This window comes from Lagenorhynchus albirostris, chromosome 1, assembly GCF_949774975.1.
Source record: "Lagenorhynchus albirostris chromosome 1, mLagAlb1.1, whole genome shotgun sequence".
Classification (NCBI taxonomy): Eukaryota; Metazoa; Chordata; class Mammalia; order Artiodactyla; family Delphinidae; genus Lagenorhynchus; species Lagenorhynchus albirostris.
The window spans coordinates 133,937,500-133,956,352 of NC_083095.1; the positions used below are offsets into that span (position 1 = coordinate 133,937,500).

General features: G+C 36.4%; 1 protein-coding gene across 2 annotated transcripts in view; it reads left to right on the forward strand.

Moving 5' to 3' along the window:
* The window catches only part of SCAPER (S-phase cyclin A associated protein in the ER), a 493,568-nt gene that overhangs the window by 258,317 nt on the left and 216,398 nt on the right, over positions 1–18,853 (forward strand). For both annotated transcript variants that reach the window (XM_060170191.1, XM_060170192.1), the window contains exon 23: positions 9,260–9,386. In XM_060170191.1, coding sequence (XP_060026174.1) covers positions 9,260–9,386 — 127 coding nt within the window. The remainder of the gene's footprint in view (positions 1–9,259; positions 9,387–18,853) is intronic.

Here is an 18,853-nt window from a genome sequence, read left to right on the forward strand (position 1 = left end):
GGATGGTTTTGCGAGAGGACATTTGTCTGTGCCTAGGGGTATGTGATAATATTTTGGTTATCACAGCTTGGAAAAATGGTGCAGCTGCCATCAAGCGTGCAGAAGCCAGGGGATACTGTTAAACATTCTTCAGTGCACAAGAAAGGCCTCCACAGCAAAGTATTACCACATCCAAAACATCAGTAGTGCTGAGGTAAAGAAACCCTATTCTAACAAAACAAGTTCTGGCAAGGCTGTTCTGGTTCTTACTCTGAGGAGATCTCATTCAAGATTGTTGCAAGGGCCACTTGACAGATGAGGATTTAGACTCTGCCATTGGGTGTAAGCGTAATTACTAAGTGTAATAGCTAAGTAAACAAAAACATCATCATTTTGCTTCTCTCAAATAGACTACCAGTAGAGGTGCAGTGAGAGAAAGGTACTTATATAATACTACCGATGGGGGTACAGACTGGTGTAGTCTTATTGAAAGGCAATGTGAATCTGGAGCTTAGGATGTCCACTTTTATGTTTACGATTAATATATCTTTTATTCATTATGTATATGATTAAGTTCTAGCACTTGAAGTTGTACTTTATTTTTTTAATTTATAGTTGATTTACAATGTTGTGTTAGTTTCTGGTATACAACAAAATGATCCAGTATATATATATTTTCCAATTCTTTTCCATTATAGTTTATTACAAGATATTGAATATAGTTCCCTGTGCTATACAGTAGGACCTTGTTGTTTATATATTTTATATATAGTAGTTTGTATCTGCTAGTCCCAAACTCCTAATTTATCCACCAAATAGTTTTGTATTGGCATGTGAATAGTAATACAAATTAATGGAATAGATTTTTTTAAACAGTCTAGAAATAGATCCAAAATTTGAGGAAATTTAATATATGATGTGGTATAGTGTTTGCAAAGATGGCCAGAAGTTGTTGAGCCATTCCTGGAGGCATATCCCTTTGCAATATAACTTTGCCACCTCTCCATCAAGGAGTGGACTCTATTTTCCTTACTCTTGAATTTGTTCTGGCCTTTTGACTTGTTCTCATCCACAGTCTACTGCAGAAGCAATATGTGACTCCTGAGCCTTGGCTCCAGAAGTCTTGAGGCTTCTGCTCACAACTTTGCTTTCTTGCTCCCCTGTGACTGCCATATAAGGAAGCTTTGGTCAGCCTCCTTGAGGATGACAGATCACTTGGTCATGGTGTATAATCCTTTTAATATGCCATTTAATTTGTTTGGCTTGTTTTATTGAGGGTTTTTGCATCAGTGTTCATAGAGGATATCAGGCCTTATCAAGCCTCTGCTTGTGTCACATTTGTTTATGTCCCATTGGCCAAGGCAAGTCATTTTGCCAAGTCCGTAGTCACTGTCTGAGGTGACTATGTACGTCATGGCTGGCAAGATATACTTCAAGGGGGACCTTTAATGTAACCATCTACTATACAACTTTCTCTGGATTCTCCTCTTACTTGACTAGATGCTCTTTTTCAGTATCTTTTGCCTGGTTGTTTCTTGTCTCTTTGACCACTGACATTAACATGCCTTTGTCCTGAGAGTTCAAATAGAGAATTACTCCCTTGGTAATCTCATTTAGTTTCATGACTTTAAACATCTAGTATCTGGATGGACTTTAAATTTATGTTTCCAATACAGACCTGTCCCCAGAACTCCAGAACACTATATCCAGCTTCCTATTTAGTATTTCCACTTGAATGTCTCTGTTCACTTGGATGCCTCAAGTGAACATGTGCAAAATCAAACTCCTGAAATTTGCTCCCATACCTTACCCCTCATATTTTTGCTCATCCTTAATTTAAGGATGGCAAGCCCATCCTTAAATTAAGACATCTAAAATCTTTAGAGTCATCCTTTTTCTCACACTCTTTCAGTCCATCAAAAAATTCTATTGGCTCTATCTGTAAAATATATTCAGAATCTGACAACTATTCATTACCTCCATAGTAACTAGTGTAGTCTAACCTACCAGTGTCTCTCATCTGGATTATTGTAGCAGCTTCCTAATTAGTTCTACACTGCTCTGCCCTTGTTTACTACAGTCTCTTCACCACAGGGCAACCAGGGTATTCTTTTAAATTATAAGTCTAGAAAAATGGCAGTAGCAATAGAAGCATAATTTTTCAATATCTTCAAATTTTAATATAGAAACCAGATAACTAATAAAGAAAACCCAAAACCCATGGAAGCATTTACAAAAAACACTGCATTGCCAGGTATCTGCATGAAATCTGAAATGCAAGTGGATGGGAACAAATAGCCCCAAGACCTGCATGGTAATGACATCAGTGTGAAAGAAAGCAAAGAGAAGCAACTGGGATAACAGATGTAAGGAAAGGATAACCCCCAAATAACTAACAGGTTTTCACTGGAAGGTTCAGGGAACCAATTTGAGAGAAGCACCTGAACCTCAGTCTTAAGTAGGTTTCTCAAGAAGGGCTGATGTGAACAATGTTGCCTTAGTTCTTACTCTTTCTTATCAATAATTTTATGCCCTCAAAAATCAGTTTTGCCGGGCTTCCCTGGTGGCACAGTGGTTGAGAGTCCGCCTGCCGATGCAGGGGACACAGGTTCATGCCCCAGTCCAGGAAGATCCCACATGCCGCGGAGCGGCTGGGCCCGTGAGCCATGGCCGCTGAGCCTGCGCGTCCAGAGCCTGTGCTCCACAATGGGAGAGGCCACAACAGTGAGAGGCCCGTGTACCGTAAAAAAAAAAAAAATCAGTTTTGCCAGTTACAAAATCCTTGACCCACATTTTCTTTTCTTGAGGATCTTAAATACTAAGAGAGAATGAACCTTAGACAATCAAAATTATTAGACATCAACATAAAGACTAGGGATGAATAGTAAAGTTATAGTTTCTTATAGAACTAAGAATAACTGATGGCCAGAAGAAAAAGAATATTATGTAATAACTGTATCTCAGTTGTTTTTATAGTATAACTATAAGAAAAATATTGGGGAGAATGAGGAAAACATATTCTAAAAAATTAACCATTCTCCAGTTATATTGGTGATGGTATTATTGATAATGTTATTCTGAGTCTATGTGCATAATAATAAGGATAAAGTAAAGAAGATTATGGAGACTAGCATTCTTTCATCCCCTGTATTACTGAGAAACTGAATTCTCAGTCTGGATGAAAGGAGATAGATGTAATACATTAGCGATCAGGTAATACCCCTGTAGGACTGAATTTGAAATATATGAATTTATGAGATATTTTATCTTTTAAAAAGTGTTCTGCATATTTGTGTGTATACGTATTTGTGTATATACATATATAGATACACATGTATTATGTATGTGTGTACACACATTTACTTATTTCCTAGCTCTGTCGATTGAAGAGGCCTAGAAACAATGACCAATGCAGTAGCAGTGAGCATATCTCACTAAAGGGAGCAAGAGCTTCTTGGAAAAATGTCTAATGCTAGATCTGAATGCTCTGTCATACTAGATGGCAAGGAATCTCTCAAAGACTGCTAGTGTTTTATCAAAAGACTCAGGAGCTGACTTGAAAAGTTTACTAATAGACAAAAATAGGACAATTTGAGCATCAAAAAGGATAATTATTGTAACCGATTGAAATTGGTAACCAAATAGCAGATGAAAAGAAATGTCTCCTTATAAAATTATTCTAGCTAATAAATGAAAATGACTCTTCCACCAGTTTCCCCTCCCTTTCCAGAAAAATTCAGTCCTAAAGCCACTAGAAGAGAGAGCACCAAGCAACCATCTGCACTGGCTGGATGGCTGGAGGCAGCAGTGGCACAACGGTGGGTGTCAGAGTAGGCTAAGGAGGGGCGCCAGGTATGGAGGTTCAGAGCCCAAGCAGAGCGCAGGGAGCTTCCATGTGGGGTAGGACACCATGGCCTGGTGTGGGGAATCAGAGCCAAATGAGGAGGGTAATCCATGGAATGTAATCCTGGCACAGTCTGTCAGGGGAGTCTTGCAAAGGGTGTGAAACCCAAGCAAGCTGAGAATGGCAGAAGAGCCCAGAGTAGGGAGTTGGAGGCCAAGCAGGAAGATAACAGTATGCATAAAGAAAGATGCATGATATATTAGGTGGATTGTTCACATAAGTAAATATATTAAGGATGAGAGAAGAGAGTTAAAAATAGACCCAGGGAGAATAGAAAATCCTGTGGTGGTGAATTGGAATTGTAGGTATCGGTTTTAACTCGTATTTTCCATTATATATATAAGTAGAAATAAATATAGATGTAAAGTGTAGGGACACACACACACACACACACACACACACACACACACACACACACACACACACACACACACACACGTGACCCTTGAACAGTGAGGGTGGGGGCTGGGGCACCGGCCCTCCGAGCAGTCAGAAATCTGCCTGTAACTTTTACGGTCGGCCTTCCCCTCCAAAGTTCTGTGTTCACGGATTCAACCAATCCTGAATCCTGTGGGACATACGTAGTGAAAAAAATCTGCGTATAGATGGACCTGCACAGTTCAAAGCCCTGTTGCTCAAGCGTCAACTCTGTGTATATATAATTATATATATAGTTATATGTTTTTGTTTTTGTTTTTGCGATACGCCGGCCTCTCACTGTTGTGGCCTCTCCCGTTGCGGAGCACAGGCTCTGGACATGCAGGCTCAGCGGCCATGGCTCACGGGCCCAGCCGCTGCACAGCATGTGGGATCCTCCCGGACCGGGGCACAAACCCGTGTCCCCTGCATCGGCAGGCGGACTCTCAACCACCGCGCCCAGTTATATGTATTTTTTATATTTATTTATATAATAATATACACACATTTTCTAGGTCTTTCCACTAAGAATGAGGGTCTGGGAGCAGGAACACCCTGATAGCATTGAGCACATCTAGTATACCCATGTAAGTATGAAGGTGAGGTAGTTCCCTGAAAGGGATAGATGGGTTCTTTTTCCACAGGAAAGGATGCTGGCTGGCAACAATGAATGATGATCAACGTAGGAGGCAATATATGCACACTGATTTTTTCATCTTATATGGGGATTTCTTAGGCTGTTACATTTAGAAATACAGGCTTAAGCATATTATTTACAAATGGAAGGGGAACCAGTAGCCTTAAATTTAGACTATGTACCTTTCAAATTAGACTATGTACCTTTCAAATAGACTATGTACCTTTCAAATAGACTATGTACCTTTCAAATTTAGACTATGTACCTTTCAAATGTACCTGTTACATTTAGAAATACAGGCTTAAGCGTATTATTTACAAATGGAAGGGGAACCAGTAGCCTTAAATTTAGACTATGTACCTTTCAAATAGAGGAGGTGAAAGAAAAAAGAAGTTAATATGTTTATGTCTTCCTGTACATCACACCGAAGAACAATGTTAGTTCCTAACGTGGGCCCAGTCCCCTTTCTTACACTTTTATAAATCTTCCCAATGATCCTAATGAACCTCCCAAAATTGACCGTGATAAAAGTTAGGGATCCTTACAGAGAAGCCCTTACATTTCACATTTGCCAGTGACAGGTTTGAACTTAAGAGTTGTTAGAATTTGTTCAAGTTTTGAGAAGAAAATATCTGACCTTAAAAAATTCTCCATAAAGCCATTTACCTGACAGATACTTCTCATGTTCTAGGCTAGGAGTTATGAATCCTTCACGTTTTCTTTTCATGCTAGAAAAAATTAACATGCCAGAAGTAACTCAAATAGCAATTTCTGTATTAATAAAAACTGCACCCTCTAAACAGCTCCTATTCTTGCCCTGTAGGGAAAATACAGCTTTCAGGGCTTGAGTCCTGTGACATTCTATCATTATTTATAGTATGAATCAAAATCTAATGTTTTTCTTGAGAGGGGCTGTATTATTTGTGGTACTTCTTTGGAGGCAGGGAATAAAACAGAGGTTTAGCTCATGTTACCTAAGCATCCCCTTGATTTGGCATTCTTCCTTGAAAGATAGGTTCATATGAATCCCAGATTTGATTTACCTCAGGGTGAAATACAAGCCTCTTGTATTCTGTGAATTAAAATGGCCCTTGTGCCTCCCTAAATACCCCTGGTTTTCAGTGGAATGTGAGCATTCTTGGTAAGAATAGTGCTAGATTCATATGCATCCATTGCTATGGCTGGATATTCAGTTACATGGTGTGCAGGCTTTATTCAGCCAAAAGCTGAAGTGGCTACTTATCTGTCACACAATGAAGTTCGCTGCCAATATTCATCCACATGATAAGGTCAGTAACTTTAATCGGATGGGACTCTAGCCCATATTCGATTAGGAAGAAAAGAAGTATGTTGCTCTTATTCTATTTTTGTATTTTTTATATTCCCTTTTTCCTTTTGTTAGGTTGAGACTTTCTGTCAATGAATAGTAATAAGAGTTGGTCATTTATTGAATGTCTACTTTAGTGAATGCTGTTAGGTACATTACATTAATTATCTCTAATCTTCAGAAGTTCGAAAGAAAAAAAAAATATATATATATATAAAATCTCCACTTTCAAGTTGAAGAAACTGAGATTGAAAGTAGATAAATAACCTCCCCAGGGTTTACATATGTGGTATGTTCTGGAGCCAGAGTTTAAGCATAGGTATTTCTGATTTTAGAGTTTGTATTTATTCCTTGACTTATCAAAGTAAACTTCATATGGATAGCTTAGGTTTAAACTGGAGTTCACCAGGGCGTTTTTGAGCTGCAATTACTGTTGTATTCTTTGAGGAGTTCAGTTTTTTTACATAAATACATTTCTAGATGAAATTATATTTTAAGATATTATTCATTTGTGAATGAAATTTCCTTATTTAAATTGACTAATATGGTGTGGAGACAAAGCATGAAATTTGAAGATTAAAGGCCTAGGTTTCTAGTCCCAATAATACATTTACCAGTCGTGAGGCCTTGGGAAAGTCACCTAATTTGCCTGAGCCTTGGCGTCGTCATTTTTCAAACAGGGATGGACAGTGTTTTTCAGAGGACTAAAAATGATCATGTACATGAAAGCATTTTGTAACATATGAGGTTATGGATACTATTAATATTAACGTAAAGAAGAAATTTCTTCTTAGACCATTCATCATTAAATATCTATTGAGGGTACTTATCTAGAGGTGCTACGGATAAGATGGTGAATGGGTCGACAAGAACCCTGTCTCGGGATTTCTATAGTGGCGCAGTGGTTAAGAATCCACCTGCCAATGCAGGGGACACAGGTTCGATCCCTGGTGCAGGAAGATCCCACATGCCACGGAGCAACTAAGCCTGTGCACCACAACTACTGAGCCTGTGCTCTAGAGCCCACAAGTCACAACTACTGAGCCCGCGTGCCACAACTACTGAAGCCCTCGCACCTAGAGCCTGTGCTCCACAACAAAGAGAATCCCCCACGATGAGAAGCCCGCGCACCACAACGAAGAGTAGCCTCCGCTCGCTGCAACTAGAGAAAGCCCATGTGCAGCAACGAAGACCCAATGCAGCCAAAAATTAATTAATTAATTAATAATAAAAAAAGAAAAGAACCCTGTCTCATGAAGTTAATACTGTGCTTCTGCACTGTCCAGTATGATAGCTTCTAGCCACATATGGCTTTTTAAATTACTAAAATTAAATAAAACTTAAAATTTAGTTCCTCAGTCACACTAACTATATTTCAAGTGCACAATAGGTACATTTGGCTAGCAGCCACCATGTTGGACAGTACAGATATGGAACATTCCCATCATTACCAAAAGTTCTGTTGTAAATCTCCGCATGGGAGAGACTTGTAATAAGTGATTTGAAGGAATAGTCAAATCAGAGAAAGCAATGTTTGGCCTAAAAACTTAGGGATAAGTAGGAATTTTCTAGATAATGTGGAGGTGGGGGAAGCATTTCAGAGGAATGAATGAATAGCATTTGCAAAGACACTGAAGCAGGAAGAGTGGGATTTAGATCCAGGAAGACCTCGTGCATACAGAGCCTGTGTGGCAAGACTAGCCCTACATGGGAGGAATCAGTCTTCCTTGATTGTAATAGGAGAAATAAGGAAGAGTATGGGTGAAGTGCTGATATCCTTGTAGATTTTGTGGCAGAAAGAAGATTTTCTGGTTCCAGTAGCTTCCATTTTCTCTATAAAATGTAAGATCTTCATATGTGAAAGTAATGGGGAGAAAGGAATGGGTGGAGTTGTGAGGAGATTGAGCAATATATGAAGCAAGTCTTTGTAGGAGAGTGAGCAGACTAGACAAACGTATATTAGTAAGATTCTGAATCTGTAGTCATACCAGTCTTTTGCATGGTATGACTGTTTCTCAGTGTCAAAAATGGAAAAGGCAGGCAGATGTTCACTAATCCAGCTAAATAAATTAATGTATGCAAGGCACTGAGAGGGATGCCTGGCCCATTAAACAAACATTAATGATTGTTACCATGGCTGGGGGTTAGCTGTAGGAGTAACAGAACAACAGAAAGGGAATGTAGCACATGTTTACAAGAAAGTGATTATAATGATGGCCTATGGAATCAATCATAGATAAAAATGGAAGTAAGGCAACAGGGAGATGATGCGTAGGGGAAAAGTGGAGAGATCTGGGAAAGTGTCTGGTGAGTATCTGCTGGTAGGATACTCAAGCAAGTAAGTTGAAAGGAGAGGAAGATTGATCAAAGAGTAAGGTATATGAAACAGAAGAAGTAAGGGCTTCAAAGAAATATTACATACGTTCCCCTTACTAAAGAATCTTACGATCTAGGAAATATGTGTTATTCTTGGTGAAAAGGAAATAATTGCTCTGTTGTCTAAATGACATCAACAGTGGCAGGAAATCCCCAAATTGCCTGTAAATTGGAAAATGGAGAGTTTGATATTCTGAGAGTTTACAGTGCTTATAACATGGTATCCAAGGCTACCTTGAAGATTTAAATCAAAATATGAAAACCTGCTCAGGGTCTTATACTCATTTTCTCTGCCATCATACTCGCACTTTCCCCATCTCCAATTCTGTTCTAGTTTAAGGGTCACGTGGAAACTGATGGCAGCAATTGCTCCAGCTAATCCTGTGAATGGACAGTACTGTCCTCTAGATCTATTTTGTGTCACAAGGACTAGATTGGTGTTTGTGAACATAGGATAATACCAGCCTTAGGAGTGGTTTGTTTTTCTTCCCCTTAGGTGCTCTATGAAGCAGTTTCTAATACAATAATGAAAGTAACTTTTGTTTAAAAATATTTAGGAAAACGAAATATTATAGTCTAATACATTCATGCCATTCTTCTCTTTCATTTTGTATCCAAGGCTTCAGCGATTAGCCAAAGATCTTCTAAAACAACTACAAGTACAAGACAGTGGCTCATGGGCAAACAATAAGGTTTCTGCTTTAGATCGTACCCTTGGTGAGGTCGCTAGAATATTGGAAAAAGAGGTATGTAACTAATCTCTGGCCTCTGGCCTTAATCTTTATGTTTCTTTCTTTTTATGATGGGCCCTGGGGCTATAAGGCAGACTCTCAGTATATGTGTTTCTTCGGTGTTTCCAAAAGCTGGTCAACCATTGGTGGATAGTTTTTCTTTTTGTTCTTAAGGATATCGAAGTTGTTTTTAGTTGTTTTAATTGAAGTCCTCTATGGCAAAAATATATTCTTTAGGTCATGGTTTTCTCAGTCATATTTCCTCCCACACAAACAACATGAAATTATTTTAAATGAAATCAGAGTAGTAAAGATACACAGTTTTATGGCAGAAAATATAAAACTTTGAATTATAAAGCTCATATATCACAGATTTTCACAAAATACCAACTTCCTTCCTGTTTCCAATGGAAGATTTGATAGTTTTCTTTAATGACTTAGAGTTATTAAATGTTTCAGTGACAGTTTTAAAAATCCTTAATGATTTTTAAAGTATTTATTATTCACTATAGAAAAATTTAAATGTACAAAGAAGAAACAAAACTCCCTGTAATACCCACTATTGACATTTTATTGTATTTTTTCTAATCCTTTTACTGTACATTTTTTACATTATTTTATCTAACTCATTTTATCATAAATTTTTTCTCATATATTTTATAATTCTTTTTTACTGAATGAACATATCACAATTTACACAATTTATATCACTTAGGTGGTTTCTAATTTTTCTACTTAAGGTAATGACTATCTTTGTTTATTAGCTGCATTTTTTTGTTTTCTGGGTTTAAAATGTATTATATAATATTTTATATATACAAAAGAATGTAGTGATAAAAATTACATAAATAAGTGAACAGCTGCAATCTCATGACCAACCTAAGAACTAGATTGATCCCAGTACATTTATGGTTCCCACTGTGTTCCTTCCTCACCCTATCCCCTTGCCTCTGCTCCCTCTGAGGGAAATACTGTACAGAATTAAAGGGGTATCCTTTCTTTGTTTTTTAAAAATAGTGTTATTGCTTTATCACATAAATATATATTTAAATAATATATTATTTAGTTTTGCTTGTGTTTAACCTTTATAAAATATCACACTGCAGACGTAACGTGATTTTTTTCAATCAAATTTATGGGTCTAAGTTTTATTTAAGCTTGTAAATGTAGCTGTTTTTCATTTATTTTCTCTGTTCTATAGTGAGTACTACATTGTGTTAGTAGTACATTTTTTTATATTGTTCTCCTGACAGTAGATGTTCATTTTCGGGATTGGATGTGTGTGGGGGGGCGGTGGGGAGAGGTAGAGAGAGAAGGGGCAATTCTGCTCAAACAATTCTTGTATCAGAGCAAGTGAACAAGAATTTCTCTAAAGCAGGGAGCCTCAGACTTTAGTCTGCATCAGAATCACCTAGAGGACTTGTTAAAACACCTTGGATTTCTGATTCAGTGGGTCTGGAGTGGGTCCCAAGAATTTGTATTTCTAATATGTTCCCAAGTGACACTGATGCTGCTGGTCCAGGGACTATACTTTGAGAATCAGTGCTCTACTCTAGGGGATATGCCTCATGGGTGGAATTACCAGGTTTTCAGTCATATAAATGATCAGCTTTACAAGATAGTGCTCAGCTGCATTTTGGCATCAGAAAATACAATCCTCTATAGGAACTGAGAGCAGCATATTCACTGTGATATCATGGCAGAGCCACATAGAGTCAGTTCTTTTGTATAACATGTCCCTTTCAGAGTATGAGAGAGTTCAGAAGCTGTTAGTTGTCCAACATGTACTAGGTGGAGTGTTTGGAGGTTTTATATACCTTGGAAAAATCTCTAATTATTTTAAAATTAGCAGATACTGATTTTTTTTTATAAAGGGTACTTATACTTTGAACTAAAAGGCATTTGCTTGAAGATACCACCATGTATACCGTATCTCGTGAATACTGTTTCAGACTGAAGTAATCACAAAATTTTTGAGGAAAAAGTAAAATGATCTGTATAAGAAAGGTATTCAGTATGGTATTTCAGTATGAAAATCTAAGTAAAGTTATTTCATTCACAAAGGGGCAATTTACTGGAATACCACTGATCCCTTATAATTTGAGGGAGAAAAATGTTGTCTGGCTCCCAGCCTAAATGATCTGTGTCAGGAACCTTGCTGCAAAGCTGTCCTCAGAGTATACACTGCAGGACCACCTAAGAGTCTAAACTTACCTACAATAAGATCCTTTTGCAACTTTTATAACTAAAATCCTTTTTACCTAGCCAAGACAGACTAACTTTATGTGAACTTCTGTTCATAGAGTTATACGGACATTTCAGTGTAATTCAGCTGATGGTATTTATGATTTCAGTCTAGGAATTATAAATAACCATTCCTTTTTGTTTGGAAAACTGCCTGGAGTAACAAAATCATTAACACCAAAGCCAAGTACCCAGTGAAGGATTTGAAGACAGCCTAGAAGTGATGGGGGTGGGGGTGGGGGACTGGTAGAACTTGGGCAGGCACTCACTGAGGAATGGTGAGAGATTAATCTTGAGGTCTTTGTCCTCTAATTTAGACCTCAACACACTGATGCTTTCTGTTACTGCTTTGACACAGTTTCCTTAGGTAATTTTTCTGAAGTTCTGAGAAATGTTTTTAGGACTAACAGGTTAAATGTGTGATGCACAAAAATGCTCTTGTCACAAAAGAGGTTTGGAAACTGAGGAGACCTGGGTTTTGGAATACTTACTGTGTGTCTCACGTCCCTTCTGGCTTTTTGGGTTCTCTGATTCTGTTCAGAAATAAAACGTTTGTAAGCTTTCTTGCATGTATTATGCTTTTTAACAAACCGCAGCCACTTCTGTAAGAAATATGGTGATCTAGGGGACTTGCACCAACTCTACCATCAAAAACATCTAAAAATTCTGGAAAAAATTTAAAAGTAATTTTCTTAAAAGCATCAAAGAGCTAAGGAGAAATAAAGAGTTATCAGGCCAAAGAAAAAGCAAGAGTTTAGACAGTTTTGCTTATAACTGAATGCCCCAAGAGTATTTGCCAGGCTGGCAAATGTGAACTACGATTTTGCAGGCCTCATGGGGTAGGGAGACAAAAGTAAAAGCCTAAGGGCTACCTAAGGCATGAAGTCTAATAGGAGATTTTCCCTTCACCAAAACCACCATAGCCTGCTCCCCGACGTAATGGTGAACCCCCTCACCTGACCTCAGAGACTGCAAAGAAAGTGTCTCGGTATAGTGCAGAAGTTATAACCATAATCCAGCCCTGGAGTAGATTTGCAGTCCAAGTTCACATTACCTGTATTATATCAAATGGTGAAGTGAGTTTAAAATAGTCCCAGATTGGTTAGTAGCATCCCCTAGAAACCTGGCAGAAGGAAATGCGAGTCCTAATTGGAAGAAGACACCTTTATCCTAGGCCTCAGGTAATTTTTGTCAAGTAATTTTATAAGAACGAATAGCTGCAGTCAAAAAACAAGCACAAAAGTGGATAAGTCATTATGAGTAAGAGCAAGCAGAAACTAGAACTGCAAGGCTTTGTAAATACCAGTCACAGATCGTAAAACTGTTCTTTTACGTGTTAAGGAAACAAAAGATAAGCTTGAAAATATTTAGTTATAGACCTAACAGCAATGACAGAGGAGGTAACTCAGAATAGTCCGCTCACTGATGACAATGAATAAAGCTAGACAAAATACAAACTGGAACTGAATTGCTAATAAAGTAGTGAAGAATTACTGGTCTAAGATCTGGGAACATGGCAGGCATTTGGGGGCTGGGTACAATTGGTGATCCAAAAGGGGCGGATGAGAAGCTGAGTAGTAATTTTGATGTTATTGCAAAACTGGTGGGGAAAAACTGTTGGAGTCTAGAACTGTAAGTCGTAGGACAGTGGCCAAAAACCCATGTTTTGGGTTGGGACCTTAAAGGACTGAACTGTAAACAGGAAGTATGCCAGTCGTTGCACAGACAGCAGATAAACGGCAAATCATCTGGGTAGCTGGGAAAATCCCATCATTGGAAAAAGCAGTAAAGTGATCTTGAATTGCTAATACCCCCAGGTACCTAACAAAAGCAAATGGATAGTCTACTCTGGAGGAAGATAATAATCAACCTAAGTCTCAAATGACTTCAACAAAATAATTTTCAAATATACTGTCTGACAGAGAAAGATAATTAGGCATATAAAAGGCAAGACAACATGGATAAAAATCAATAGAAACAGGCCAATAGGGGCTCTAGAACTATGCCTATTATGTTCAACAATATAAGTATTAATTATTTTTTTAAAGGTACAGCACATTTGAAAGAAAATAGAAGTTTTGGAACTGAATATTTTAGTAATTAAAATCAAGAAAACTGTAGATGAGATAACAGCAGAATAAACCAGCTGGACAGGGAATTAGTATACTGTAAGGTAGGTCATAAGAAAGAATCCAGACTGAAACATGGAGAGAAGATGACATGGAAAACACAGAGAAGAGTGTAAGAGACATATAATATGTAGTGAAAATGCCTAATGTATGTATAGTTATTCAGAAGGAGAGTAGAAAAGTAGAAACATTATTTGAAGTCATCATCATTTAGCACTTTCTAAAACTTCTAAATCAACCCACAGATTCATGAAGCCAAATGAAGCTCAAGCCAGGTAAATAAAGAGAAATACACACCTACAGACATCATAGTGAAATTGGAGAAAATCGTATTACAAGCCGATCTCATTCATGAACTTGGATTCAGACTTCCTAAACAAAATTTTGGCAAACCGAATCATGCAATGTATTAAAAGAATAATATATAACAACAAAGTTGGATTTATTCAGGATATTCAAGTTCGGTTTAATGTTGGAAAATCAATCATAGCTTATATTAATAGAAGAAAAAAGAAAAAAAATGATCATCTCGAAAGATGCAGTAAAAACATTTGGTAAATTCAGCAGCCAAACAATTCATGATGGTAAACCAGGAATAGAATGGAATTTCCTTAATCTGACAAATTGTATCTACAAAAAAAAAAAAACATAGCTAACATCATAAGCTAATAAATAAGTCTAACAAGGCCACTAGATACAAGGAGAGTATAAAAAAATCAATTGTATTTATGATATCAAAATATTATATAGGAATAAATCTATCATGTTCATGGATTAGATTATTCATATCTCTTGCTTAAAGCTGCAGTAATTAAGAAAGTGTGCTGTTGGAGCAAAGATGGAGAAAAAGAAAAATGGAACACAATTAAAAACATAAATAGTCCTATTCAAATGTGTATGCTTGTTTATGTATGTATGGAAAAAGGAGGCACTGTAAAGCATTAGGGGAAAGTATGGTCTATTTTGTGAATGATGCTATAATGATTAAATATCCTTATTTTTAAAAAATGAAACTTGACCTTACCTCACATCATAAACAAAAAATTAATTCCAGATTGACCTAAATGTAAAAAGAAAAAAAAGCCTTTCGGAAATAAGAGAAGAATATCTTCTTGACTTTGGGGTTTTGCCTGGACAAAAAAAGACATTAACCATAAAGGGAAGTGTTGATAAATTTGCATTAAAATAGGAACTTCTATTCATCAAAAGACACCAGAAAAAAGAGTAGAAAGACAAGAGAACAGAATGGGAGAAGATCTTTATATGTACAATCCATGAAGAAGGGTATCCAGAGTATATAAGGAATTCCTACAAATTAATGAGGGAAAAAAAAAAAAAACCTACCAACAACGCAGTAGGAAAATGATCAAGAGAATAGGCATTCCAAAAGGAGGAACTTACTCCCAATGCAGGGGACACAGGTTTGATCCCTGGTCGGGGAACTAAGATCCCACATGCCACACAGTGCAGAGGAAAAAAACCAAACCAAAACAAAACCAAAAGGAGAAACTTAATTAGCCAATAAATAGATGCAAAGATAGTCAATCTCTTTATTAATCAGGAAAATCCAAATAAAAAACGCAGTGTGGTACTGTGATTCACCTATCACAATGGCAAAAATTAAACACTGAAAATACCAAGTATCAGCAAAGATCTAGAGCAATGGGAATGCTCATACACTGTTCGTGATAATATAAGTTGGTACTACAAGTTTATTTTTTTTAATTAATTTTTATTGGAGTATAGTTGATTTACAATGTTGTGTTAGTTTCTGCTGTACAGCAAAGTGAATCAGTTATACATATGCATATATCCACTCTTTTTTAGATTCTTTTCCCATATAGTTCATTATAGTATTGAGTAGAGTTTCCCTGTGCTATACAGTAGGTTCTTATTAGTTATCTATTTTATCAATATATATAGTAGCGTGTATATGTCAATCCCAATCTCCCAATTTATCCACCCCTCCACTTTCCCCTTTGGTAACCATAAGTTTGTTTTCTATATCTGTGACTCTGTTTCTGTTTTGTAGATAAGTTCATTTGTACCATTTTTTTAGACTCCACATGTAAGCGATATCATATGATATTTGTCTCTGTCTGACTTACTTCACTCAGTATGACAATCTCTAGGTCCATCCATGTTGCTGAAAATGGCATTATTTTGTTCTTTTTTATGGCTGAGTAATATTCCATTGTATATATGTACCACATCTTCTTTATCCATTCATCCGTTGATGGACATTTAAGTTGCTTCCATGTCCTGGCTATTGTAAGTAGTGCTGCAGTGAACCTTGGGGTGTACGTATCTTTCTGAATTATGGTTTTCTCTGATGTATGCCCAGGATCAATTAAAGTTGAAGGCATGCATATCATATTTTACTTCTAGGTTTATACCCTAGAGAAATTAATGCATATATGCACCAGGAGACACGTACACAAATGTTCAATAGCAGCATTGTTTATAATTACCAAATATGGAAGATAACCCAAGTATCCATCAACAGCTGAATATATTAATTATGGTATGTTCATGTAATGGAATATTGTTCAACAGTAAAAATGAATGGGGAGATGCAAGAGGGAGGAGATATGGGGATATATGCATATGTATAGCTGATTCACTTTGTTATAAAGCAGAAACTAACACACCACTGTAAAGCAATTATACTCCAATAAGGATGTTTAAAAAAAAAATGAATGAACTACAGTTATGGGTAACAACATGGGTGTATCTCACAATGTGTAGTCACAAGTCACCAAAATATATTTATATACTGTTACATTTCCAGTTACATAAACTTTAAGGATAGACAAAGGTAACATTATTCTTTTAGACTGTATACATAGGTGGTAAAACTATAAAGAAGATACGGAAAATATTTCTCGTCAAAATCAGGATAATGATTATCCAAAGAGGAGGGTGAATGGTATGATCAGGAAGATTTACCTAAGTGGCTTCTTGAGTGCTTCTAGTCTTCTTTTTTCTTGACCAGATGGTGATGTTATGTTCAAATTATAATTATTCTTTAAAATTGTACTAAATGTTTTCTTTTTTTCTGTCTTAATGTATGTTTATGTTTCACAATATAATTAAAGTTCAAGTTAAAATAAATTGCTCCAAAGACACTTCTGTTGCAGAAATGTTTAATTATTTCAAATAAGAGTTTCTAAAACATTCTCATATATGCAAAGGCACTTTCATCATACTTGCCATTGTATTAAATTGGTTCTAAGTAAATGTGATTTGTATTTTTATTGACTTTCTCATTACTCTGCCATAATGAACATTACATTTAAGTTTGGATAGTAACAGCATCCCACAAGCTTTCTGTGGTTTATCAGTAACATGAGACATTTGTATGCTGTTACTATAAGTAAACACTTTAAGCAAATGGATTGGACGTGGATTTTGTCCAGTTGCCTTTCCTGACTTTTTTAGAATCCTGCCAAATTTAAATAGGGATTCAGCTGTGAATCTCTTGAACCTGAATAAGTAAACCACGTAGCTGACAGCATTCATAATTTAACTGAATTGAGATGTCAAATCACAATTGACTTTGTCATACCTATAGCAAACCCCGTCTTACTTTGGTGTTTTTGAAATTTATCTTGCAAAATTCCACCAACAAAAAACTGTGGAAGGTAGAAAGGTAGAAACCCTTCCTCACCCCACTCCCCTTTTTTCTGCTTTTTGTGGCTATTTAACACATGCCTAGAGAAGATAAACCACTAATCCCTAAGAGCTTTTTCAACCTAATTGTGTTCAGAAAATTGTGTCCAGGTCCTGGTAGACACTGTCTATCCTCCAAACCTCATGGTTGCATTAGGTTTTACTTCTCTTATTTTCACCTGGAACTCTTCAGTTTGAGAGGAACTGGAAAACATTCAGTTGTAGGATCGTCTTATTTTGATCCCCTCACTTACTGTGTTCTCAATTTATGTAGTTGTTTCCTCGTAGCAGCTGACAAGTAACTGTATAGCTTGTATGACACCCATATCTTGTCAGAAGGTGACAAGTGTATCGTATGGCCCAAAGTAAAATGAAAATGTTTCTGATACTTCTTCAACTAGCTTGCATTAGACAATTAATATAAGGAAAACGGAATTGTTATTTTAAGAATCATACAGAAATTTAATATGTATATGGTTTGTATTTTTTAAAAAGAAACAGTGAAGGAAAAGAAAGGAGGAAGTGTTTGTGTATTTTGTTTTAGATGTGGTTATATAGGTGTGTACAATTGCCAAAAGTCATCAAACCAAATACTTAAATCTGTGCATTTTATGTAAACTATGTCTCAGTAAAAAACAAAAAAAATTAGATAATCATGATTCCAAAATAGTTTATATTATTTTTCAGATGTTGAGGCTTGCCTTTATAAAAACACACTATTTTAGTCATCTCGTGTGAAATCACTTATTGTGGCTTCTTTTTGAAGAGTGCTCTATTAAAAGCAAATAAATTTGTTATAAAAACTCAGTGATGAATATTTGTACTGCTAGCTTATAGTAACTTTTTTTACACAACTTGTGATATTTTCTGATTATGCACAATAACTCTTTGTAAACTCTTTTCAAATTCTTTTTAAAAAACCTCGTCTTAAAAAAAAAACCTCTTATGTAATACAACACAGAGAAATTTGTGTAAAACACACTTGCACAGAAAAATGAATAATTGTAACAGCAAGAAACCCTGGTGACTACTTGTTGAGAAATAGAACATTACCAGCATCTCGAACCCTGCAACCCACCTACATTTATTTTGCCAATCATGCATTTCTTTTAATATTTGGATAAATTATTACTTTGACTTTTTGGAAACCACTTTTTAAAAATTTTCTGTATGGTTTTATTCCCTAAGGATCCATCCTAAATAATATATGTTAGTTTAAACATGTCTAGTTTTGAACTTTATATAAATGGAATGCTACTCTCTGTATTTTTGTGTCTTGGCGTCTATCAGGTTTATGTATTTAAGAATTTATGTTGTGTAGAGGGTTTTTTCCATTGCTGTATGTACTGTGTCATTATATAAATTTGCCACAGTAGCACTTATCCATTTCACCATTGATGGAAATTTGGGTTGTTTTTATAAAAAATGTGCTTCTAA